Source organism: Uncinocarpus reesii, genomic scaffold, assembly GCF_000003515.1.
Source record: "Uncinocarpus reesii 1704 scaffold_2 genomic scaffold, whole genome shotgun sequence".
NCBI lineage: Eukaryota > Fungi > Ascomycota > Eurotiomycetes > Onygenales > Onygenaceae > Uncinocarpus > Uncinocarpus reesii.
In genome coordinates, this window is record NW_003052499.1 from 2622913 (window position 1) to 2647297 (window position 24385).

Consider the following 24385-nt stretch of genomic DNA (forward strand, 5'->3'; position numbering starts at 1 on the left):
TTCAAGTAGCATTTAGATCAAGGACGATGATGTATAACCGTTATTCAGTGCCAGGTCCGTAAATTTCACAATTTTCTCTCGAATCTGAGAGACATCTAGGGCAAGATTGCTGCCATCAGATAAGCTCTCTATTGATTGTCCTTCCACTACTAACTGGTGTCTCGGGGGTTACGTCGGGTGTCACTGCCGCTGAACTCGAGAGATAACCGTGTGAGTAGAGTAGGGATGAGTGAGTTCGGCCGTGATTTTTCGCACGGAAAGTAGAGTTGTTTTTAAGAACAGATCTCCATTGCGATTGAGGGTTTCTCGACGTGGTGAGAGAAGAAAACTAATCGGTCTCGTCAGTATTCAGCTGGATGAGATGCGAGGACCGGACTATACCTGTCTGTGCGAGCGTAGAGATTGCTGCAAAGTTGACCTTGCTGCACCAGCGATATTGCCGGAGCGCCGAGCGCCTGTGCTCGCAAGCATTGTGTAAAATTCGCTCGACGTGCCGGTCTGCTTTTCCGAATTGCTGATGGCAGCTCTGTTCAAATCTTTCCTTCGCAGCGAGAAACTCAAAAGAAATAGTCTGCCAAGACATTCCCCAAAGTTACGGAAAGCCAGTCCGACATCTCGACTCAACATTACAATAGACTACGCCATTCAATCTAGTTACTTCACGGAGTATATTCTGTTATTTATTACGAACTTATTCCTGGCGTATATTCATATATCTTAAGAGAGAGGAAGCTCGCTGAAGGCTAGAGCGGAAGCGAAAGGAACCAAAACGCCGTTCACCCGTGTTTATGTCAAAATAGATGCATCATACACCGGCTATATTCATATGTTCAGTCGCTCAAACTCGACACAGTTCGTGCATCGGGGTCAAGTCTGCGCGCGTCAAGCTTGAAAGACTCATTCGAGGGAAGTCGTGTCTTGTAGACCAAACGCGTTCCGGGACCGCCTTCGTGGAGAGGGCTCAGGGGCGTCGGTGCCCAAACCTGCAGGCCGCGACCTCCGATACGTGGGGAAAACCTGAATGTCAAAAAGGGCCCATGTCAACTAAAATATACTTGCCTGGGTGAAAGCGAAGTTGGGTTGCTGGGTGCTCCCACCTTGGTGTTTGACCAGCCTAGCCGGAACGCTGCTTCGTGGGCAAATAGCTCCCCAAAACCCAACATCAAGCCGTTTATAAAAGGAAGAAGCAAGTTAATTGCCGCTCCCCGCAGAAAGCCCCATATCGTCGGCGACCGGTAAACTGTCACAGAGTTTGAAGAAGGTTCAGGGGATGAAGATAACCCGTTATTCGTAGGATAGGTTTCGGAGTCAGAAGGGAGAGTCAGGGCAGAATCAGAGAGCTCTCTGCCCGGCCGCGTATACGCTTCCGAGCCCATTGCGGACGGTATAGTTGGAAATGAGGGGCCACAAAGAGGGGGCGAATGTCGGGTTGCAGCAGCCAATCGAAGCGGAGGCACAAAATACAACACTTCTCCGAGAATCAGAATACCACAGGATCCAAGCCAAAGGTGGAATTTCGCCGTGTTCAAGTGTCCAGACAATCGTTCTGTCGTTGTTGCGTTCAACCATTTTCGATGCGCCGATATTGAGCGATTAGGTAATCCACTAGTTCGATTATATAATCCAAGGCAGCCAGTGACGTAACAAAGGAGGAGTGCTTACATAACTCACTGTAGCTCAATGAGGGATTGAGATGCTTGCCCGCGAACAACGAGAAGTTGTATTTCTTCATCAACATTCAAAGGATAAAGTGATATACCAGAGTCGTGAAAGCTGCAGGGATTCATTTCAGCCTGCCAATTTGTCTACTGTCGTGTTTGTCTTTTTCCTTCCACCCCTTCCCGCGCTAGATCCAGCTACCCCTCCTTCGTCTGGATCATGGCTCCCTCACCAGCAGAACAAGACACGTTGATCTCACATTTCTGTGCCATCACTGGAACTAATCCTACAGATGTAAGTACTCAGTTTCCCCGTGTATTGCTGTACGTCCTGCCCCGTTTGTCACATTTGGAGCTTACATGGCCCGACTTGAGCATCAGGCTAGAATCTACCTTGAGAACAACCAATGGAACCTCGACCTCGCCGTATCTGAATTTTATCCCGAAGAACCAGAGTCGGATTCAGCAGACGACCAAGAATTATATTCGGAGCAAGAAGCAGGCCGTGCAGATGAAAGAACTTTGGGCGGCGGGTCTGAAGCATCCGCGCAAACTACACGACCCTCTGGGGCAAAACCACCCCGAAAGAAATTTGCGACTTTGAATGATTTAAGCTCAGCGGATACAGCGAGCCATAAACCACAGGACGATGATCATCCACAGAATCTCTTCACTGGTGGGGAGAAGTCTGGTTTAGCTGTCCAAAACCCCGACGACCTCAAGAAGAAGATCATCGAAAAGGCAATGAGGTGAGAATCTCCGGCCATTTGGCTTATATTTCCTCTGATCATGTTATCCTTAGAGAGTTGCCGCGTCATGACGATCCGCAACCACGGAGATCTCATTTTACTGGCACAGCCCGGACCCTCGGCGGTGATGACGCACCAAGCGAAATCATCGAAGATGCCAATACAAGTCGCCCTCGGCCCCTTGAGCGTGTACATAGAGTGCTACACTTCTGGAATGACGGGTTCTCAGTAGACGATGGTGATTTGTACCGCTCAGACGACCCCAGGAACGCACCTATCTTGGAAAGTATTCGACAAGGCCGCGCACCAATTGCTATAATGAATGTCGAGCAAGGACAAGCTGTTGACGTGGAAGTCAATCAGCACGACACCAATTATGTGAAACCGAAACCTAAATATAAGCCATTCTCAGGAGCCGGCCAGCGCTTGGGAAGCCCGACCCCAGGCCCAGGTACACCCGCGGCGGCCCCAGTCGCTTCCACGACAGCTGCAACAACCACAAATACGGAGCCGGAGCAACCCAAAATCGACAATTCTCAGCCTACAGTGACGCTTCAGATTCGACTGGGAGATGGCACGAGAATGACCAGTCGCTTCAATACGACGCACACGATTGGTGATGTGTACGATTTCGTGACTGCCTCGAGCCCCGCTAGTCAAACACGACCGTGGGTGCTTATGACCACTTTCCCCAGCACTGAACTCAAAGACAAATCAGCCGTGCTTGGTGAAATCAAAGAGTACCAACGCGGCGGAGTAGTCGTGCAGAAGTGGACCTAGTAGATAGAATACTCTCTCTGCTCGTATGGTCTTTCTGTGAAGATGGTGCCTTGTTGAAAAAGAATGAGGAACCGATGTTAATAAAGGAGTGTTTCCGGGGCTTCAATATTGAATCTACGCCTTGGGTCGCCTGGGATGATCCAATATTAGAACCTGACTTGAAAGCGGCATGAAAATAGAACCATTCAAATTGTGGTCATTGATTTTTCCAGCTCTGTGTAGACATTGCCTCAAATCTGGGTAGCCAACATGTTTGATTGCTAATAATCGAAAATGTATGATAAAGCAGTCAAATCCACCAAAGCATCCAAACTTCCAGCTATCATGAAAATCATATCACTATTTTTATTCTCTCTCTAACAGCTGTCCACTGGTTTATACACTACAGCTATCTACAATCATGCCGCTGGATGGTGTGAAGAATATCATTTTGGTAGGAAGACACCCCCCGCCACTTTCTTATCGATAGGCTGAAGAGAACCTCCCTCCTGGCGCCGGCCAGCTGAGGACCGTTTGGCACAACCCTCCATTTCAGAACGGCACCTAAGGATGAAGTTGACTATGTGAATACAAATTTTGCTGATTATAGACTATGGTTAGGTCCTCTCCGGGAAAGGCGGCGTTGGCAAATCCTCCGTCACCCTCCAACTCGCGCTCACTCTGAGCCTGCAAGGCCGCTCCGTGGGCATTTTAGACGTCGATTTGACCGGACCGTCTATTCCTCGGCTTGTAGGATTGGAAGACGCGAAAATCACCCAGGCACCGGGCGGCTGGCTGCCCGTCACCGTCCACCCTGCGCGAACCACCTCCCCCAGCGACGGTTCGGAGAGCAAGCAACCCGCCGGTGAAATTGGTGATTCGAATGGATCCTCCAGCTCTACGACCGTCAATAATACACAAACGCCCATAACTCCGCGCGGGTCTTTACGATGTATGTCCCTTGGCTTCCTCCTACGCGATCGTGGCGATGCGGTAATATGGCGGGGCCCGAAAAAGACCGCCCATGGTGCGACAGTTCCTCACGGACGTCCTATGGGGAGAGACGGGACTACCTTCTTATCGACACGCCGCCGGGAACGAGCGACGAGCACATCGCGCTGGCTGAACAGCTGCTCACAATCCAGCAAGCTTCCGCGTCGCATTCTTCAAGCGCTGCTTCCCCGGGACCGAGATTGGCGGGGGCGGTGCTGGTCACGACTCCACAGGCGATATCAACTGCAGATGTGCGCAAGGAGATCAATTTCTGTGTCAAAACGCGCATTCCTATCCTAGGCGTGATTGAGAATATGTCTGGATACACGTGTCCCTGTTGTGGAGAGGTGAGTAACGTTTTTTCTCGCGGGGGCGGGCAAGTGATGGCGCAAGAGACCGGGGTGAGGTTTTTGGGCGCCGTACCGATTGATGTTGGGTTTGGTGAGATGGTGGAGGGATGGAAGGAAGACCTTGGTAAAGAAGACAGGGAAAAAGAATCGATGGGAGACGGGCAGGATGCTGGCCATCGTGTTATTGATGCTTTGCTGGTTGATAGATATACAAAGTGCTGGTCTTTCTCGATATTTGAGGGCTTTGCTAAGAAGCTGGTCGAACTCGCTGAAGGTACTGAGTGATGAAATGGCAAATTATGTAGTTCAATATGGAGACAAACTAAGAGTTGTTAAGCTGTAGATAAAGCGTTTCTACTTTATCCTGCTAGAATAGACTAGCAACAGCCGTCTGTTCCATGTTTGCTCCCTGTCGAAACATGAGGATAGAATACCCAATAGAGCCCATACTGACATTTGAACCCTTGATCCATATGCGTCATCAGGAGTGAAAGTAAAATGAAAGTAAAATAAAAGTCGTCAAGTGGCCGTTACTCGTTTCTTCGTTAGAGACATGGGAAATACACATGCGCTGAGAAAGTATCAACATTCGTGATATAATCATATCATCCATAATGCCCATTTTAGGCACCTTCGTCATGTAAAACTCGATTGTCCCCGTCCCGTGAAAGTAACTGTGTATCCTGCTTTTGCAATAACTCGCGGAGCTTCCTCTCTGCTGTTGGACAAGCACCGTCCTCACCAGAACCTCTTTGCTGACGAGCGTGTTTGAACCAACCAAGTAATCCTCGTATATCAGTGACAATTGAAAGCCTCTCTGCTGCAAGTTTGAGAACTGATTTCTCCTCATCAGAATGATTTGGCAGCGCAAAGGGCCAGTCTGTTTCAGTTGAGAGTCGAGCCGTTCCACCAGCTTCCGCATCAAGATAAACCTCGGAGATCAGTGGCTGGGTTTGAATTGATTGTCGATTCGCGCGGTTTCCGTGATTTGCACTTTTCCCTACAAGTGCCCATGGAAAAGAGGACGGCCTTGTTTTGGTTCCACGCGAAGATCGAGACTGCGACTGCGACCTTGACTCCCCCGTGGATGGTAAATGCCCGCGTAGGGTTGTGGGTTGAGTGTCACTTTCAGCCCAAGGAGCCACGGTGTTTGGGTAGTCCAGGCTGCCAATATTCGGTTGCATATTTTCCAGTAAACCATATCTTGAGTACGGCTCGCGTCCGTCAACCGTGCTTATATCGTCACCGACTATAATGACATTATCGCCTGCTAACCGCTCGTTGCTCGAGCTGGTTTCTTCCACTGCAAGAAGCCCATGGTCTGCCAGTCTAGCTGGTGCGCGAATTTCGCCTAGCGGAGGCCGATGACTTCCGTATTCGTTGGCAAGGCTGAGTTTGCTACGTCCACATATCTCAGCGATTGCATCGAGGGTGGTTTGGATATCTGGCTCTATGGCGCGCAGGATCCCATCAATGCCAAAGTCCTGCACTCGCGGCAGTTTGGCGGGTGGCCCATGTTCAGAGCGAGAATCGCGACGTGACATTGTGCCCCGTGTCTCGGTTTCTGCAATGTAGGTCGTGACAACAACAGGTTGAGATGGAAGAGGGGAGCAGCTACCAAGAGTGGTTGTCTGGCGGCGTATGCGCTGAGGCGGCCGTGGCACGCGATTCAGTTGACGAAACGCAGCAGTTCGTTGAGCAAGCGTGGGTTGATCCACAGAAGGGTCAAATCGTCGAGCACGGTGACCAGAACGAAGGATGAACGGCTGGTTCATCCACTGCTGGGGGGTATGGGTGGAAGAGACAGGATGTCCATTATTAGAGAGGACGGAAAACTGATCTGATCTGGCCTCCATCATGAAAAGTAGAGTGGCCAGCCCAGTATGCATGCATGTACAATATAATACCAAGGTAGATATTCTATGCGCGTTTCAGGAGGGGTGGAGGCTGCGAATGTGCAGGCTGCCAGGCTGGTGAGATTGCAGGGAAACACTGAGCAAACAACCACCGGCAGAAACCATAGAGTGGTAGCGTGTCACGGCGTAGGACGAACCGATCGCACAGCAAGTAAAAAGGCTACGAGGGTGTGGACGCAAGTCTGGTGACTCGCATTGGCCTGGAGATGGGATATGGGCCAGGGTATATTCAAGATTGCATTTCTTCAGCCCTTGGAGCTGGGATCATTCTCCGTTTCGGGTGAGCAAGCGACCATCCACGTTGTGGCGAGGATGCAGACGATGAGTTGTCAGTCCCGCACTCTTTGCTCGCTGTTCGTGATGGATTTGCTTGAGCGGTCGCAGGTGGTTTTGCGATCGTGCTTAGTCAGACAGGCCATGGCAACGACGGTTGTTGTTTGAGAGGGAGAACGGGAGGACGCTGGATGACCTGCTGGAGGCGGGACTGCGAGCACAATGATCTCAATTGAGACGAGGAGAATAACCCGGAAATGAACAGGTTCTATGTATGCTGCAACCCCCCTTTGCTCCCCGATTCTTAAAAGAACGCGAATTAACCTCGAGGTGACGGTGTAGTTTGGGGACTCCGACGAGTCGGAAGCAGAGGCGAACGGCAGCGATGGATACCTGCCGTTCCCAAAACCTTTGTCCAGAGCGTCCTTCGTCACTCCAGACTTCGATCCGGCGGAATTTCTTTCGTCCCTCGCCAATCGCCATCAATCTCTCGCAGATCTGCAGACAGAGCTCCGGGAACTAAGCCAATCTCTCAGCAAAGAGCTTCTCGACTTGGTCAATGAAAACTACCAGGATTTCCTTTCCCTCGGCACCGCTCTGAAAGGAGGTGAGGAGAAAGTTGAAGAAATCAGGACAGTATTACTAGGTTTCCAGCGTGACATCCGGAGCGTCAAGGAGAAATTTGAGAGTAGAAAGGCCACGATCAAGGAGCTCTTGGATGAGAAAAAGCAATTGGGATCTCAAATTGCTATCGGTCACGATTTATTAGACATTGCTGAGCGAATTGAGCTCCTCGAGCAAAGGCTCATGGTCCGCCAACGGCCCAGGGACAATGAGGTGGATGTTGAAGATGTAGATTATGATGACGGAGAAACTGACGAGGACGAAGACCAAAGGAATGGTGAATTAGATACCACACCTTTGATATCCTTACGACGACTTGAGCGACGCACTCACCAGTATCTCAGTTTGAAGGTTGTAATCACCCGGGTTGGTGAACAACATCCGTTTGTTATCGGACAAGGAGCCAGACTCGCAGTCATTAAGTCGGGCTCTGCTAATGGACCTCAAGGCTGCGGTAACGCAAGCAGAAATGGTCCGGAGAGAACAGAGAGGACCGTCTCTTGAAGCTGCTTCATATCCATGAGCTTTTAGGGGAGGAAACCTTAGTCCTTACGACATTGTTGAAATTGAGGATCTAGCGCGAAAATACCTCGGCACAAAAGTCCTGTTTTGATGGCAAGGAGTCAGGGGAGTCGAAAATTAAAGAGAATCATTCTTTGGAAATACTACGTAAAACGCCTTAGAATAAAGAGCTCAGTTAATGTACATGTCTGTCAACTCATCGCCCCGTAAGTGCGTACGCGGGGGGGGAATCTTCGGATTTGCAATCACCATTGAGGCTGAATCCAGGAGCGTTTGTTGAGCTTAATACCTGGTTAAAAATTAGACATATATCGAATGCATTTTGTACAATATATGGAGAACTTACTACCTCCCCAACCTCCTTCGACACTTGGTCAGTTAATGCGGCGGCATCCTTCTTCACTTGACCGATGAATGTCCGCAGATTGGCCCTAAGTTCTTCAGGTGAAAACCTCAACTGACCAATGGGTATGCGAATAACGCCTGCTCTTTCCTTGTACACACTTCCCGCGCGCATATTCTTAACAGCAATACCAACGTTGTCCACCACAGTTCCCAATTTTGTACTAGGCATCAAACCCCTCGGACCAAGGACCCTACCAAGCCCAGCCTTGTTCAGGTTCTGCAAGCTGGCTGAATGGCATATGCAGGCCTCGAACTCAATGTTGCCAGCTTTTATCTGCTCAAAGACATCTTGCTCGCCAACAATATCCGCACCAGCGGCTGCAGCATCCTTTGCAGCACGCGATCCCGGCGCCGCAATCACACAGACACGAGTGCCGGTCTGGACGGCGTGCGGAAGGCGCAATTGGTTTCGAATCACGGGTCCGTCCTTTTTCGTCCGTAGTTTTAGGTGAACTTCGTATTTGACCGTGGTGGGTTCTCGACCTGCTTCAAAAGCACGGATATATCTAAATTTCGTAAGCCTCGTCGCGTTCATTGAGAGCATTGCAAAACTAAGCTGTACCTCATAGCATCGCATAATGAAAACTGGACCGCATCTTTCATGTCATATTGCCTGAATGTCCTTTTCTTCTTCTTTGCCCTTGCACTTGCATCCTTCCCTTTGGACTTTGAAGAGGTTCGCAAATCTCTGGCTTGCTGTTGAACAGGGTACAGGAACGGGAGAACGGAGGAGGCATTGGGTCTGACGGGTTGAAAAAGTGACGAGAGTGTACTTCGAGTAAACGAAGTGAGATACTTGTGCGGTGTTGCCATTGCGCCGGCGTGCAGCATCACAGCTGTTAATCTGCCGAGTTGAGTTCTTTTCGTTCTTTCCGCTCTTGGCTGTCTATTCGGACAATCGTGGCCCCGAGTTCCGGGCGAAGTCAGCAAAGATGAGTCAGCGCCGTTAGCTACCCGCCCCTTTTGTTACAAGACAACTACATAGTTTTGCAAATTGTTTCTTTTATACTATCAGTACATGACTGGGGTGTTTGCCGTGGGAAAACATGTTGCATATCAGTCACTGATGTGTATATCTCCGGATTTCACTCTTTCAAATCGATAAAGTCCTCCCTTTGGAGCAGCAACCCCTGAACAATTTGACCCATATGAGACTTTGAGAAATCTTGACCACGCCTTCTAGCTCCAAGAAGTGCATTGATGTACGGTAGTGGGTTGTGCACGAATGGGCAGTTCTTCCACCCCATTTCCGCTCTAGACGAAGGGCTCACATACCCATCAACCGTAATTTTAGTATCTTGATGGGACGGCCGGGTGTCCAACCCAGACCAAACCCCCAGGAACTGGCAAAGCTCTTGGTACTCCTCTGCCGATGAAAGATACAGCTGTCCAGCGAATAATCGAAGAAGTCGGAGCTCTTGTGGCGAGACTTTTCTCTGTGGCTCCGACGGGATGTTATAGAAGTCAAGATCATCGAAAGAACGCATTGATTTCGTTATCCTAGGAGCGAAAATATGCAACTTCACGTTGCCTATATTCTTGCCTGCCAAAATCTTGTTGGCTTCAAATGGACTGATAATAACCAATTTTTTTTCCTTGGGGATATTACTCGACAAAATCCAGTGCACCGGGCGGAGGTAGAGATCATTTTGAGCTCCCGCAAGCATTAGCACGGTTTGAGTGAAGTCGCGCGTCACATAGAGTTCCGAGTCCATCCCGAATTTGCGAAAACAGTCATCCAAAGTGAGATGAGCGAGGCTCTCGAATGCTCGAATAAAAGGTCCACGTAGCTCCGACCCAGATCTCACGAATTCTAGCAGTCCTGGAGTCATTTCATGCTTCATCGGCGGCGCTAACGGCGGCCTTTGATATTCCGTTTGCTGTTCCATTTCACACACCGTCTCCCTCTCGTGCGCTTCGTAAAGTCTTGACACGCAAACGGTTTGATCGATATGGTTGTTCGAAATGTTCACCAACTCCGAGAGGACTGGATCTTTTTCGATTTCTTGTTCTGAAAACTCCGGACGTTGGCGGTCTTTGATACCTTTACTCAAATACATTGATGCTAAAGACTTTGCCTCGCGTTCTCTGATGCGGTCCAAAAAAGCTTTTCGCGATACTGTATGATAAATGGCATCGTCGATAGGTTGGTTAGAAAGAAATTCATGTTGGGCAAGCCGACGTTGGGAGTGGTTTAAACCTCTCTGGATGTAGAGTGGTTGAAGCCGCTCGATTGCCTGGCATGATTCTTCTAATGTCCATCGCAAGACGTCTTCGGTATCGAGAATCTCGTCATTCTCCTTTTTAGCCAGGCTTTGTATTTTGCGATAAATCTCGGGTGGAGCGAAACAAACAAATGACTGGCCATTCCCGAGTTTTCTTAATCTCATGCAAGCTATGTCTAAGTTAGCACGGCGAAATCAACAATGGGGTCGTCAGCATACCTTGCGCAAACCGATCTTTCGTTAAGTGGGGTCCAAGAGTAACAGCAGCGCGGTAAAAGCTGGGTAACTGAAGGTCGGTTCCCCTAGTATGGGCTTCGTCTAGATAGACGCAGCACTCGCCCGGCCGCTCTCTATATCTGGATAATATCAAGCTCTCAACGGTGCCCGCTCGATCTATCACCATTAGTTCATCGTTGTCATTGAAAAAGATTGCTCCGCATGCGTCCGGTGTCAACGCAAGCCATGATTGCGCCACGACATGATTTTCAAGTTCTAGTACCTGAGCTCCGACATCGATTAGTACACGAATTTTGGGTTCTTGTTTTGCGATGAGAGCAAGAAGGCTCTCAGCTGATAAGGCTTTGCCTTCGCTGTCCGCTGCTAGGAGACATAAGTTATTCTCGGGGAGCAGGAGCGTCTGTAGTACTAGCGCATTTATATGCTTGAACTCCGACAGATCTTCCTGCTTAATGGACAGAGGAAGAAGAAATGAATTATCACTGGTACCACTGAAACCAGTCGTAACCATCTGGGTATCATCAGGAATATCCCAGGCCGACGTTGATAACTTGTAAGGAAATTCCACGGCCTCCTTTGGAAACACGGTTTTCGAGAGAAAGAAATCTATAACACGTTTGTTATAGCGGAGATGAGGAAAAAGATCCCGAGTGCATAGCTCCAAGTCCTTCAGGTTGACGGCGCCTAGGCTTCGCAACTCGTCTCCCATTTCGGTGTCTGCTTGCCATCTATGATACTCGAGGGAAGGATCGCTTTCAGCTTTGAGGAATTTGAAGGCCTCCATAACCTGAGCATCTGTCAAACCGGTGTAGTAATAACTCAAGCAAGTGAGAATAATCGCCACGTCCGGGTGAGCAAACTCCGAACTATGGGAAGGTACTCCTTTTGCACGGAAAGGGACGGCCATGAGTGTTCTACTGAGGTCCAGCCCGTAATTGACAAGCCATCTTTTTTCTTGCAAGATCAACTGGATGATCTTAAACGCAAGGAGCCCACGTAAAAGAAGAAGCGAGGGATAATGGCTAGTATCACCAAATAATTGTTGAATCCGGTTTTGTATATCCGTGTCGCAATTTATCTTTGTGATAAATTCAAGCACAGCAGAACGGTCAGCATCCGAGAAACGGTGAAAAGAGATTTCTTTTTGAGCTCCGCTCATGATGTCCGCAACTACCAAGGAAATTAGCTCCCGGCCTGCGAGGTCATCAAGAATCCGAATCCTCGGAAAAGCCTCTTTTCTCCCTGCTTGATACTCAATCGACATCGGCGACGACCGGTGCAAGGTGTAAGCATGCCTTTTGAGAAGATCAAGGACCGATTGTACCAGCTTCCATCGCAGGGCGCCTCCATCCACCATTTGCTGCGTACCGACGGTATACACTAACTCGAAATTCGTACTTAGAATCTCGTCGCTTTCGTCTAGGATGTCTCGGGCATGTTGGCGAAGCCATCCATAACCTGAAATCAAACTTTTCCCCAATGTCAGTTCACCACTGCAGAGTTTATCAAAGCCGATTAGTTTTAAGGAGAGAATATGTTCTGGCTGGCATAAAAGGATTCCTCCAGTGACCCTGCAATCCCAGAACAAGGAAAATAGCCGATTCACCCTGTCTGGGGTCGCTTCCATCTTCCTGGAAACCGGCATATGGTAAATTGGCCGATTTAGCATACCACTAAAGCGGCTGAATAAAATTTGAAGCATTTGCTTCGCCAGTGGTTTCAATACAACAACTCTGACCAATCTGTTGCCATTTGCAAGCGAGGATGCTACCATCGGGATTACAACCGATGACTTTCCCTCGCCCATATTAAATTGCAGCAAAGAATTGCTGCCAGAAGAGGGCTCAATCATCTGTTGCGCGATCGTCGCTTGACCAGGCCGGATGTGGAAATTATTTTCGATTTCCATCAGAAGCCAGTCAGGATGTAGACGGTATAACTGGGCATCTATACCGGAATTGTCCATCTCACGCTTGAAAGAAACGTAGTCCGTGACACTAGCATAGCGGAAAAGCCGATGGACTCGCTGAAGCCTTGTGAGGCAAATCCCATACCCAATAATTGCCTCTTTCCAAGCACTAGGAGCGACTGACCTTGATGAAGACAGCTGGCCTAAAAGAGAGCGCGGTGTGATTCGAGGATACAGGTCAGCCTTTTGGAGGCAATGACCAACAAAATCGCTTGCATAGAGCTTTTCGACGAGCGCTTGAAAAGAGCTTCTCGCATTTTGCAGGCAAAGGTTTAAAAGTTCAAATAGACCCTCTTTGTCTATTGATTCAATCTCTTTTTGACGTTCATGACTTGACCAAAGATTCTCGAAGCTGGAAAGTAACTTGGTGCCATAGAGGCGTCTCGTTTCGTTCCCGAGTAGCAAACTGGTGAGAGCCTCCTGGAGTTTCTCAGTCGCAGGTTGGGTACGTAGAATAGACTGAGCGCGATATTGGATCGGCGAAATGGGAACCTCGATATTTGGTTTAGGCTGGCTACGCACAAAGATATCTGAGATACTGTACCGGCTATATAGCCTGCTTCGAATGTGCACAGGTGTAGAAGCAGGCCATCCATTTCCACTTGTGTTGATATTTCCGCATGCGACGTACACAAAGTCAGGTCCATTTTTCTGGTTCAGAATGATCTCTACGCTCAATAAATACTTACGCATAGCGAGCGTTCTATGCCACGATTCATATGGCTCCACGAGTCGAGCAGAAAGACGTGGGATATTTATTGATGGGACTAAGTGCTCGTCGGGGAGGCGCAAGTCGCCAGACTCCCAGGTTTCCTCGATGCAATGGAAGACCAGATCTTGTTGAGCCTCGAGAGGCACCTGCGACAAATCTTGACGGTTCTTTGCAAGATCGGCCGAAGGAAGGACACATTCCCGGATCCTGGCCCTCACTTCCTTGAGGGCTTTTCTACGCGTATGAGAGGGTTCGAACACTCCGGGCGGAGGTGCCGGTAGGACCATTGGGTCGATGAGGAGCGCACATCCGATCAGAGTCTTCCATTGCTTTTGCTTGTCTGGCTGGCCGATCATCAAAGCGGCGAATAAAAAGGTGAGGTACATCGAATCCTTTTTTGCGGAACGTAGACAGATTTCGAAAAGGGAGCCCCAAAGGGAGTTCAGCGGTAAAGAGAGCAGTTCAGTGTAAGACCTGATTCCGAAAGGGGTCCCAAAAGCGATAGTATCGAAAGCCTTAACGGACTTGTATAAGTCTGGTGTAGCAAACCGATCTGGCCAGGTTTTGAACAAAGATGCCACCCAACAAGCTGTTTCATAATGAACATCACCATGGTCCCTTGAGTTGTAATGCGCGGTCAAAATTCTTTTGTCCAAATCTCCTCCTAAAAACTCTGGTCGCTCTAGATAATGATTCCGCATCCTTGACCTTACTAGCAAATGGGTATCACCCCGTGATTTGAGCTGGATAACTTCCGAGCTGTCATAGAGATCCCGAAATTTATTGTTATACGAAATCAAGGAATCGCAAAGGGCGGCATAAATATCGTTTTGGGTCCACAGCGGGATGTCACTTTCCCACCTTACATCCTCCATGCATCGAAGATGTATAGGGTAGTACACCCGTCTTGGCGTGAGTTTTGATATTAGATTCAGTAACGAAATGGCTTTGGGGTCAAGAGTTTCGCAGGCCACGGAACAGGATTGTTGTAATCCCGTCAAACATTCCTCTGTTCCAGTAACTCCGGTAAATGGATCCGGAAGAACAAACGTTGTCAGTGCATGCAGGTAGGATTTATAAAGGGTGGATACTAAGTCCCCCATGCCACGTAGTTGACGCAGGTATGGATCAGCTTCATATTGAAAGTATCTGACTTGAGATTCGCCGTCGGTATCCACGGTAACAAGGACATGATCTGCCAGCAGCGAAGCTCTGACATTCCCGTAAGGAATTAGTATTCGGCGCCTTTGGCCTTGTGTATCACGTAGCACGAGTTTATTCTTTAATCCTATCAAGGTTCCTAGGGTTTGGTCTGTGTCGACAATTGCCAGGAGTTCGGAACATTCAAATTGGCCGTCGGCGTTCAGGAAAAATCGCAACTGATACCGGGGAATATTGACCTCTAGCGTCCCGCTTTCGCAGTATGTGACTTCAAGGTATTCCGGCGATTCAAGAGGTTCGAAAATAGGAGCGACACACTTGAAGGTGATAGAGTCGCGTTCTATGAGATATCTCGATTCCCTTCTCAACACTGATGTGCCCGAAGAATGTGACAACTTCCAACAGTCTAACCAAGGCTCCCGTAGAGCTTCTAAGGGACAAAATGTGACTTCCAGAGTGGTTAGATTTCGCCAGTGGATGAACTGGTCCAGTAAAGATGCAGGAAAATCCCCAGAAAGTTTATCCGGAGAAATTACTTCAAAATAATCTTTTCCATCAAAAGTTCTAATGATGAGGTCTTCCTGGCTCATAGCAAAGTAGAGACGTCTTCGCACTCCACCAGTGGTCATATACTCCAGCGAGGGAATGTCAGAAACAGCAGTGTTGAAAGACTGCAAACCAAAAACGCGTTTATAAAGTGGATGATCCGTATAGGTTTCCGGTAGCTTCTGAATCGGCCGCCCATCTATCAGCAGCTCCCCTGATAAACAGTTGAAGTCGACGGTTTGTGGATTGGTTCCTCCAGACTTCCCGCGAATCCAGCAATAACTGCCATGTTTCTTCCAGCTCTGGACAGATGAACCTTTCTCCCATTTGATTCGGATGCCATTCGATACGTCGAGTGGGCGCTGTCTTGCTAGCAGAATAATTTTGGGCTCTAAAGAGTGACATAACTTTTGATAACGCAGCCAGTCGACACAAGAGCTCTCATTCCGGGTATCAATATCTTCTTGTTGGCATTCAAATGAAAATTCACTAAGTATGACAGCACAGGCGACAAAAATCGTGAGGCTTTCAGGCTCTTCAAGAACAACATTAATTAAGTTGTCTTCGACATTGAAAGTTTCTTGGATCAAAAGTGCGACGGCCGTGGTGATCTGCCGCTTCTCAGTATTCGGCGTTTCTGCATCAAGGTTGCGAAGTTTTTTGGCCCAAGCAAAGAGAGTGAAACGTATCCTGCCCAGAAGTGCCAGGCCACGTGCGATTATGGGCTTGCTTGAGGACAAGGATAGTAAACGCAGGAGAACGTGCACGATCACTCGAATGGCATTCAGTTCTGACCAGTTGCTTTCGACTTGGCGATAGCAGCTCTCCAATACTACGAGCAGGCACCTGCAAAACGCGCTGTCTGTGAACGTGTTGTGCGCTGCTCGTAAATCGGTTTGGTCAAGGGGAGGTCCGACTTGCCAGGCTGCCTGACAGATTAAAATGTCAACCGCCCGGGAGTTGAGCTGAATGCCACCCGACCCGAGTTCGCGCAAGATATTCATCCATTGTAGATGTATTCCAGAGCGAAGAAGACCAAACGCTAGGAATTCATCTGCACTCAACTCTGATGAGCAATCAAACAACCTTGAGATAACTTGATTTGGGGTATGGCTGGTGGCATTTACGGCCTCTTGCAGTTTTGAGTCCAAGTATGGTCCCGGAGGAAGATCCGTAATGCAGTCGCGGTGTACGCTTGGAGGCGCTTTTTGCGCCGACACCCAGAGTTTCTTCGAGCTATCGAAGTACCTGAAGGATAGGCTCGATTTCACAAACACGTCATCCACTGCAACTGGGAAGTTGCTCGACCGATAATGGGTAACATAGAAGGGTTTAGTATTTGATGCCAGAGTGATGCGCGCTGCTTTCCGGACGGCAAGATAATTGTGAAAGGTCTTGCAGTTGGCCAATGTCAACGAATACACCGGCTTCTCCGAGGGCTGGCAATGCTTTCTCCCCAAGTCCTGTAGGATCATCCAGGTCGTATCCCGCCACATGCTAATCTCGCTAGGGCACAGCAACTCGGACACCACTGCCTTTAGGGAAACATCATCCGATGGTAATGGCCATTCATGCTTCTCAATTTTGAGCGATTTCATTTCTTTCAGTAATACGCATTTACGGCAACGATGGGGTATATGTAGGGGTTCCCCTTTTGGACCCGGACTATCAGCATGCTTAAGAGTATTTTCTTGTTTAACGCATACTAAATATCTGTCCATTTTCTGCCGCCATTCACGTCGTTTCTGCTCCCTTGCTTTTGCAGCCTCTCCCTCAATTTTTGCTCTTAATCTTTGGGGCCCTCTGTGTTCATCATAGAATCGGACAGCGAATGAATTTGAGGAGATCGGGGAAAAGAAAGCACTCATTTTCCATTTAGCATCTTCGTATCGCATTTGAATATATTGTTCGATGTCTTCAAGGCGACGCATATCCGATCTCTTCGGTAACAAAAGCGGTGTAAGGAAATCAATTGGAATATCGGGTGGGTATTCCAGTAATAGAGGGTATTTTCGACATGTTAACCGATCCAGAGCACACCATAGCTCTACGATGGTTAAGAATTTAATTGACAGGTGTTCGGCGATTGACCCATAAATGGCATCGGCCTTGACATTATACAAAGCCACTAGCTCTCCTATCTGCCCAATCTTGGATTCCCAGTTTTTACTCTTGCTCAGCCAAACTGGTAACCGATGCTGAACCCAAGCCTCAAAATCTGCAAGACCATGTACATCCTGAGATGACAAGCTGCAAAGGAATTCAGAGCTTGGGAGTATATCTGGTGGCGGGCTGAATCGTTTAGGAGTTGGAGGATCCGGCATTGTTGCATGACTGGGAGGTAATGTCCTAACCTCGCGAAGGTAGTCGCGGCTATTGTAGAGACACAAACTAGTATCCCTTGAGATGTTCGACAAAGAGAGTTTGTTCAGTCGGACCGCATGATATGTTTGCATCCAGTTCCAACGGGCTTCCAGATAATTTCTAACCCTTGCCATCATCTCCGCAACGCGTGCGTGAAGGAAATCAAAGTTGGAACGGCCTAGCTTCGCTACACGGTGAGCCATTTTCGCGTTGAGGACGAATAACATGTCCGAAGAACTGTATCGGTCTAGTGCAGAAGCAGCAATAGCCAAAACTAAAAACAAGACAAAATTTTTGTACTCAAGTTCGCCATTCGGTAGCTCAGCGTCGTTAAGATATAGCTGGATAGAGACTCGAATCGTAGTCCAAAGTGGTGACCTTCTCCATGGAAGCTTACTCTGGTGCCAACAAACATCATCACGAACTCGTTTCTCAATACTTCGAAAAATAGTTGGAAATCCATGCGCACTCAGAACCCCCATTATAAGCTCTGTCACGAGAAAAGGATTTGCGGTATCGCGTTCTTCGACAACTTTAGCTGTAGCGCGTTTCGTCTTTGCCATTGCAGCGTCCACCTTTTCAGAGTCCAATTGTCTTAAAGCAATCGTGAACTGAGACAGAAAGCTATCATTTTGAAGTAAATCGAGGGGAAGGGCTATAACGCGAGACGGAAAGGTTCTTCGAAGGGCAACGGCCTCCATGACAGCTGAATTCGTTGCAGAAACCTCGTAGCAACCAACAACAACACCGATGCGCTTTTTCTTCAAAAAAAATCCGGCGTTCTGGGCGGAGATATCGAGGCATATCATATCTATAAAAGACGATCAGACAACGCATCCCGAAACAGGCCCTCGGGAAGGAGGCAGCCAACCATTTTCCTCCATCTTCTTTAAAGCATCCACAAGTTGGAAGGATGACAACACCCCGAGTGAGTAAACATTTTCCCAAACCCTCAACATTTTGAGTATCTGTTTCCAGACCTGCTTTGATTGGTCATGAACGAAGGCACAGTAGGCTTCTGCTTGGGTTCTAACAAATCGTAGTAACGCGAGTTCTCGACGCCGGCTTCCATCGTCTCCAGATGGCAGTTTTGGTGGGAAAACCACATGGTTGTAGATGAAAAGGAAATCTTCATCTGATAGGGGATCGCCATCCATGGCTGTGAGGAAAATGCAGCAGTCTCACCCTGTAGAACGGAAGAGGATATAAACACGTTGCGGTCTGTAAGAAGAGAGGGAGGGATGTTGAACTAAGCAACGGGGGAGGCAAACACCATGTCTGACAAATGTTATGCTGACATATCCAGATTCGGGTGTTGTGACTTCCCAAAACACGCACCTCAGGACCTTGTTTGGGTTTTGCCGTTTTTGGGCGCCTAGTAAGCGGCTCTTTGAAACCCCAGTGGTGTTCACCAACAAGGGTGAATCGCTGCACCATAGATGTATACACAGCCGATGTTGGCAATGCTGATTCTCCTAATGCATTCATACCCGGTGATTTTCAAACAGTACCATGTTTGTATTCTATGTTGGATTCGAAAATTATCGTCGCAGCCGCTATATTGTTTGTCGGCACGCAAAGCTCAAGATCCTTGGTCACAAAAGTCAGCATGCACATAATCTGTAGCCGCAGCTGCCCAGTCGAAAAATAGAGCGCCTACATGGATAATGGGTGGTTGTATTAGTATCTCTTGACTTGTGCCATCTACCGCAACCGGGTGAGATCCAGAGAGGGCTCCTCGCTCCAGCAGCGAGCACCGTATCGGCTTGGCCTGGTATCTCATCTGTGATCGCTAACCGGTGGATTAGCTCAACTATATACAAGTTCCTCGGCCATGTTGTGCTCCGTAATGCTCCGTAGTAACAGTAGTAGGGCGTTGTGAAGCCTCGTACGTTATCCGCCGTCAGCTATCTCATACTTCGATGACCTTTTCAAGGTTGAAGGCATTCTCAGGTGGACTAGAGTTGTTCCAAGTTTTCAGTTTCTTTGAAGTAAAATTACTAGAAACTTCAATTCCTTCATTTTCATCTCGGTTCGAACGTATGTAGCCCCGTTGGTTGCTGACAAGCTTTACCTGCCTATGAACAAATTCAGAGCAATGATGCGTGTGGCCAAAGATCCACCACTGCACATCATCAAACGCCGGCTTGTCCTTGTTGCCAATAAGATCAGTCGCAAAGGCTGAGCTCCATGGATTGGCCTCGTTTGAGAGCTTCGAGGTCCCTTTGGTCAAGGGGGCATGGTGGGAAACTACAACGATGATCCGTTTGAGTCCAGAGTTGGAGTCAGCTTGTCGGACCAAACCAATCTCATTCTCCAACCATTCAACATCCCTTGCGTGCTCTTCCAAGTGGTCGGCAACTGTCCAGTCCACAATACGACGGAAGTCACCGACTTTGGTCCGTACTATTTCCTCTGCTTCCGGGAGTATATGCGAGTAGAGAGTACAGCCTAAAATGGTGACATCCTCCAAATCCACCCGTTTTCGATTCATCACAATCAGCTTGCCCATTAGTTCGGGGTCATTTTGCAGCTTATCCACCAGCTGCAGGGCTTGCTCCCGCGAGATATCAAAGAACTCGTGGTTTCCCGGGACTAAGAAGACCCGTTCGAATTTGCGGCACACAGAGCACAAGAAATCGCGAAAAGGTTGGTAATCCGCAAGTCGACCGATATCGCCGGCTAAGATCAGATTACTGGCCTTTGGTTCGATTTCGAAGGTGCCGTACTGCTGGCCGACTTCGAGATGGAGGTCGGACATAACCTGAAAACGGACGGGGGTTCGGGCGCGCCGCAGCGACAGAAGGCTAGTAAGGGCCATCTGAGAAAGTGGTGGTAGAGATGATTGTCAGTCAGGTCACAACGAGTGAGGTTGTACGAAGGAGTGAGGTTGCAAGGAGACACGTCTACGGAATAGTTTGAGGTCTGCCCTGGTCAAACTAGCAACGGAAGAATTGAAAGGCCGACGTGCTGGTTTAAAAGGTTGGGATCCTTTCGGATTGATTTCCCTTTCTACAGTATTAATTGAAACTGAACCTATATACGGCATCAGCTGGTCTTAGTTCCTTATTTTCGGCTTGCTGATCAAGGATTTTTTAGTTTTGTTCAGGGGTAGAAGCCAATCCGCCCACCTTCGACTTCCCCTTTTTCGACTGCCGGATTCATTGGGGCCTAGAGGCATTTTGGCCCTTTGATGGAGATTCCATCCAGTTCATCTCCAATTTTCATTGAAGCAGCCCTACTGCTCCAACAGGTCGTTAGTACCCAAACAGCATTTTGGGAGGATCCTGCTTGCCTCTTAACTATGGTACTAGTTTGGGATGCATTCAGTTACAGTCAGCATGTCCAATTCAATGCCAGACATCTTCATGTTTTTTTCACTTCTGAGAGCCAGATATTGCTATTTTACATAACCCGTTGCCATGAAAACTCATCCTTTGATGGCATGTACAAAGCGACTGCCAAAAAGAGTCAACATCATCTAAACCGATGGAAATATACGCCCTGACGCCAATGCCTCCAATATCCATCCTTTCCTTTAATCGCCCTCACAGCCCATTTTCTCTTTGTATACCTTAATCGAATTGAAACCCCAGTAACTGCCTAGAAATGCGTCTGGGTATTTGGCGACGAACTCCTCGCATGTCGACGTTATCGATGCGCAGGGCGATTCTGCCCACACTTGCCCAGCCCACTGACCGCAAAAGGTTGTGTTGATCACAATTCTCAAGTCTTTGAAACTGCGCGTGAAGCTGCAGTTTCCCGTGAAATGTGCCGTGGGTGGCCCCCAGCTACTCGGATCTGGTTGCTGCTGCTCGATATCAGAGGGGATCTGAGTGGTCCGCGAGAAAAACCAAATCTTAATGGCATCCGTTGTCCATTCTGTTGCATAAACTCCGCCTCCGAGCCCATTGAGACCGCTGCCAAAGCCAAAAGGATCGTGAGACTTGACTTGGCATCCTTCATTGGCGCCTTGCCCGGGCGCAGCGATGTCGCAGTTCGTCGTTCTCATTCGGCCCGTGGATTTTGCGCTACGGGTAACTGTGCAGCCTGGACCAGTGTGAAGTGTCATGGAATTTTGGTATTCGAGATTGACGCCCTCGTAGATGTCGATTTCTCCTCCGTGAGGCCAGTTGGGCCCCAGCATCCAGTATGCTGGCCAAGTTCCACATGTGGTATCGGGAACGTGCGAGAAATCAGCGATAAACAGGCCTTGGTTGTACGCCTTTTTGCTGGTTATGCGAACGCTCTCGCGGCCTTTTGGAGCGACGTTTGTCCTGTCCACGCTCATCCAAGGAACGTTGTCGCCATAGTAACTGCTGCTGAACCCGATCAAACCGTTCTTCCTCGCATCGGGCTCTGATATGTACTTGACGAAGCCTTGAGTAGGGTCTGCTTCAGTCCAGAAGGTAAAATTGTCGAAAAATGTGTTTCCGGCATAGTTGTCAACGAGTTCATAGACGGCCGCAGCCTCACGCAGAAGGAGACAAAAAACGAGTGCTAATAAATTCTTCACCATTGGATCGCCCAAAGATACACAAGAAGATTTAATCTGCAAACAAAGAGAACTATCGGTTGATTGGTAGTGGAATGTGATGTTCTATCTTGCAACATATCTACAGAGTAGAAAGATGTTTGAAGCGGAGGTCCTGACATGAAAAGGAAAAGGAAAAAAATTCACAACACAAGAGGGCTGGTGACAGAAATCATATCAATGCTGGGCTATTGAGGAGATATCTCCATTCATGGAACTTTCACCTCCCTCACACAATGGACTTTTGTTTTGTTTGGCGCTGTGTTCCCCCAAAGACTGGCATTACCCCTGAAGCGGGAGAAAGGGGCCTGGAGGATCACCGCCAATAGGGCTGGCGCCACCTGGTGATCAGTGACAGCCAGCCATGCCGCCCACACCAATCAATGGTTCCAGAGCACCTGGCACCAAACATCAAAGTGGTCATTCAATAGTCTTCTGCGCAGTCAATGACTACTAACTAGTCTCATGCCATAATACTAACAGGATTCTCTAACAATCTCATCCAGCTAAGATGGTTACAAACATGTGTCATTACATCTATTCTGCAAGTTCAACCATTCTCATAGAGACCATGTCCAGTGAATAGTCATCTGACAATTTCTGTGTGCAAAACCACCCACTAGCAATACTAGTCTGATTAAGTCTCTCGAAGAATGCCCGCAACTCGCCTGACAGCTTCATCATTGCTAATATCATCCGGCACAACGCTAGCATTCTTCAAGATATCAACAACATTTTCTATGACGCCCTTCGCAATGCCCCTGGTATTACCTTGAATAAACCTGACGTCTTTCAACCATTCAGTGGCGTCCTCTTTTGAATACGTGCAACCCAACTCTCCAGTGCCCAATAGCGCCACAGCATGCACCGGATCAGCCTCAAATGCGGAGATGCCCTGATCCAGAGCTTCGAGAAGCTGTGACAATCGAGCATCATTCGCCGGATCTGGGAAAGTGGAGGTGGACGCAGCAATATGCCATGAGGGCCACGGGGTGAAGATCTCCCCGATCTTTTTCAGCGGCGGATTCGGGGTAGCCATGGTTACGTGAAAATATGGCTTGGTGGTGAATTCTTCCCACATAAAAAAGTCCGCAGTCGGGTCCGGTGGTGCATCTGGGTCGTTTGGATTTGCCCCTGTCACACCATTCCGGAGTGATGCGAAAGGACCTAGGATCACTGGCGTAAGCGGTGTCGAGGCGGGCCAATTCTGCTGCTTCGCAAGGACGAAGGACATGATATGCGATCCGCTGGTTATCGTAGGCAATAATATCAGCACTAAAACCCACCCGCATGTCCATACCGCTTAGAGGACAATAGCAGAGCTTTGACGTACCTGCCCAGCCGGCTCACCCCGACATTCCCACCTTTCAAGTCATCTACACTGGCAATATTGTCTCTCTTCCGCCCCGTCACAATGGCCCATCTCAACGGAGTCTCTACCCACTGGCCAACGACTTTATATCCCCCGTCCGCATCAGCTCCCTTTTCAATCTGCTCCTTGCCAACCAGCCCCGCAACCCAGCCCTCCGTAAGGCCAATTCCAACATCTATCTCATTCTGCCGTAAAGAAGATATCATGTGCCCCGTTCCGGAAGGAAAAGGCGTCAGGGAGACATTGAACGGGAGGGACGGGAAGGCGGAGCGGGCGGCGAGGTGAAGAGGAGTCAGGTAGTGTTCTAATGTACCACAAAATAGTTAGTTTAGTTTAGCCATTGAATGGAGAAAGTCATGGATCGAGCCAGCTCATTTCCAGTGCCCTTTGCGACTTGAAGTTACCTTGATGTCGGAATTTGCGAAGCACACGCGGGGGCGGGGCAGCAGTGTCAACAATGTTGGGTGCTTACCAGGCACGTAGCCAATTCTGATTGTCTGTCGCCCAAGAGATGCCATCTTTTTATGCAGTCTTTCCAGTCTACCAGAAATACTGAATTTCCCTCCTGAGTTCAGGTTTGATGGTCCTATATAGTTAGGCACCTAGGCACACAAAGCTCTGGGCCTGCTGTTTCTAAATTAACATCAGCCCCGCGCCGCCCTATCTTCACCCCTCAGCTTCACATTGCTTCACCACTTCACCTGTATTCTTTACCAGATCTGATTCTTGCTGCATGGCTGAGTCCATTCCTAGTCTATGACACCTATTCTTACAATGTATATCTCCATATAGGATTACAACAACCTTCAACCGGAGTCATAAGGTAATAAGGACAGAAATATGCAACACCGCTGCGGTCATCTCCGCGCCATAATTACCATCACTCTACAGTGTCCACAGCAAGCCCACCAGCAGAGAGCCACCAACAAGATGCTGCTGAACATGTCCTTGCACATGACAACAACATTGTGGATCATGACGCTGGCTTCGGGTGTTGCACTTGAACTCTACTCACT

General features: G+C 48.7%; 10 protein-coding genes across 10 annotated transcripts in view; 3 read left to right on the top strand and 7 right to left on the bottom strand.

Moving 5' to 3' along the window:
* Positions 1-471, bottom strand: part of UREG_03867 (uncharacterized protein) — a gene marked incomplete at both ends in the record, with an annotated part of 1591 nt that extends 1120 nt beyond the window's left edge. The window contains 2 exons of the mRNA XM_002544304.1: positions 155-328; positions 382-471. Of these exons, the coding sequence (XP_002544350.1) occupies positions 155-328; positions 382-471 (264 nt within the window). The remainder of the gene's footprint in view (positions 1-154; positions 329-381) is intronic.
* A 925-nt stretch (positions 472-1396) lies between these two features.
* Positions 1397-3187, top strand: UREG_03868 (uncharacterized protein; the record flags this gene model as incomplete). The annotated part of the gene is made up of 3 exons (XM_002544305.1): positions 1397-1543; positions 1959-2407; positions 2461-3187. 3 exons carry the CDS (start codon positions 1397-1399, stop codon positions 3185-3187), a joined length of 1323 nt encoding a protein of 440 aa, XP_002544351.1.
* A 400-nt stretch (positions 3188-3587) lies between these two features.
* On the top strand, positions 3588-4794 carry UREG_03869 (nucleotide-binding protein 1; the record flags this gene model as incomplete). Its single annotated transcript, XM_002544306.1, has 3 exons — positions 3588-3620; positions 3788-4118; positions 4184-4794. The coding sequence occupies 3 exons, from the start codon at positions 3588-3590 to the stop codon at positions 4792-4794; spliced, it is 975 nt and encodes a 324-aa protein (XP_002544352.1).
* Positions 4795-5132: 338 nt separating this feature from the next.
* On the bottom strand, positions 5133-6365 carry UREG_03870 (uncharacterized protein; the record flags this gene model as incomplete). The annotated part of the gene is made up of 1 exon (XM_002544307.1): positions 5133-6365. One exon carries the CDS (start codon positions 6363-6365, stop codon positions 5133-5135), a length of 1233 nt encoding a protein of 410 aa, XP_002544353.1.
* A 590-nt stretch (positions 6366-6955) lies between these two features.
* Positions 6956-7826, top strand: UREG_03871 (uncharacterized protein; the record flags this gene model as incomplete). The annotated part of the gene is made up of 2 exons (XM_002544308.1): positions 6956-6970; positions 7041-7826. The coding sequence occupies 2 exons, from the start codon at positions 6956-6958 to the stop codon at positions 7824-7826; spliced, it is 801 nt and encodes a 266-aa protein (XP_002544354.1).
* A 214-nt stretch (positions 7827-8040) lies between these two features.
* Positions 8041-9062, bottom strand: UREG_03872 (uncharacterized protein; the record flags this gene model as incomplete). Its single annotated transcript, XM_002544309.1, has 3 exons — positions 8041-8133; positions 8191-8755; positions 8812-9062. 3 exons carry the CDS (start codon positions 9060-9062, stop codon positions 8041-8043), a joined length of 909 nt encoding a protein of 302 aa, XP_002544355.1.
* Positions 9063-9334: 272 nt separating this feature from the next.
* UREG_03873 (uncharacterized protein) lies at positions 9335-18422 on the bottom strand (the record flags this gene model as incomplete). Its single annotated transcript, XM_002544310.1, has 3 exons — positions 9335-10644; positions 10694-18274; positions 18335-18422. 3 exons carry the CDS (start codon positions 18420-18422, stop codon positions 9335-9337), a joined length of 8979 nt encoding a protein of 2992 aa, XP_002544356.1.
* A 953-nt stretch (positions 18423-19375) lies between these two features.
* Positions 19376-20284, bottom strand: UREG_03874 (uncharacterized protein; the record flags this gene model as incomplete). The annotated part of the gene is made up of 1 exon (XM_002544311.1): positions 19376-20284. One exon carries the CDS (start codon positions 20282-20284, stop codon positions 19376-19378), a length of 909 nt encoding a protein of 302 aa, XP_002544357.1.
* A 717-nt stretch (positions 20285-21001) lies between these two features.
* Positions 21002-21982, bottom strand: UREG_03875 (uncharacterized protein; the record flags this gene model as incomplete). Its single annotated transcript, XM_002544312.1, has 1 exon — positions 21002-21982. The coding sequence occupies one exon, from the start codon at positions 21980-21982 to the stop codon at positions 21002-21004; it is 981 nt and encodes a 326-aa protein (XP_002544358.1).
* A 652-nt stretch (positions 21983-22634) lies between these two features.
* On the bottom strand, positions 22635-23887 carry UREG_03876 (uncharacterized protein; the record flags this gene model as incomplete). Its single annotated transcript, XM_002544313.1, has 3 exons — positions 22635-23244; positions 23331-23673; positions 23842-23887. The coding sequence occupies 3 exons, from the start codon at positions 23885-23887 to the stop codon at positions 22635-22637; spliced, it is 999 nt and encodes a 332-aa protein (XP_002544359.1).
* Positions 23888-24385: the final 498 nt, after the last annotated feature.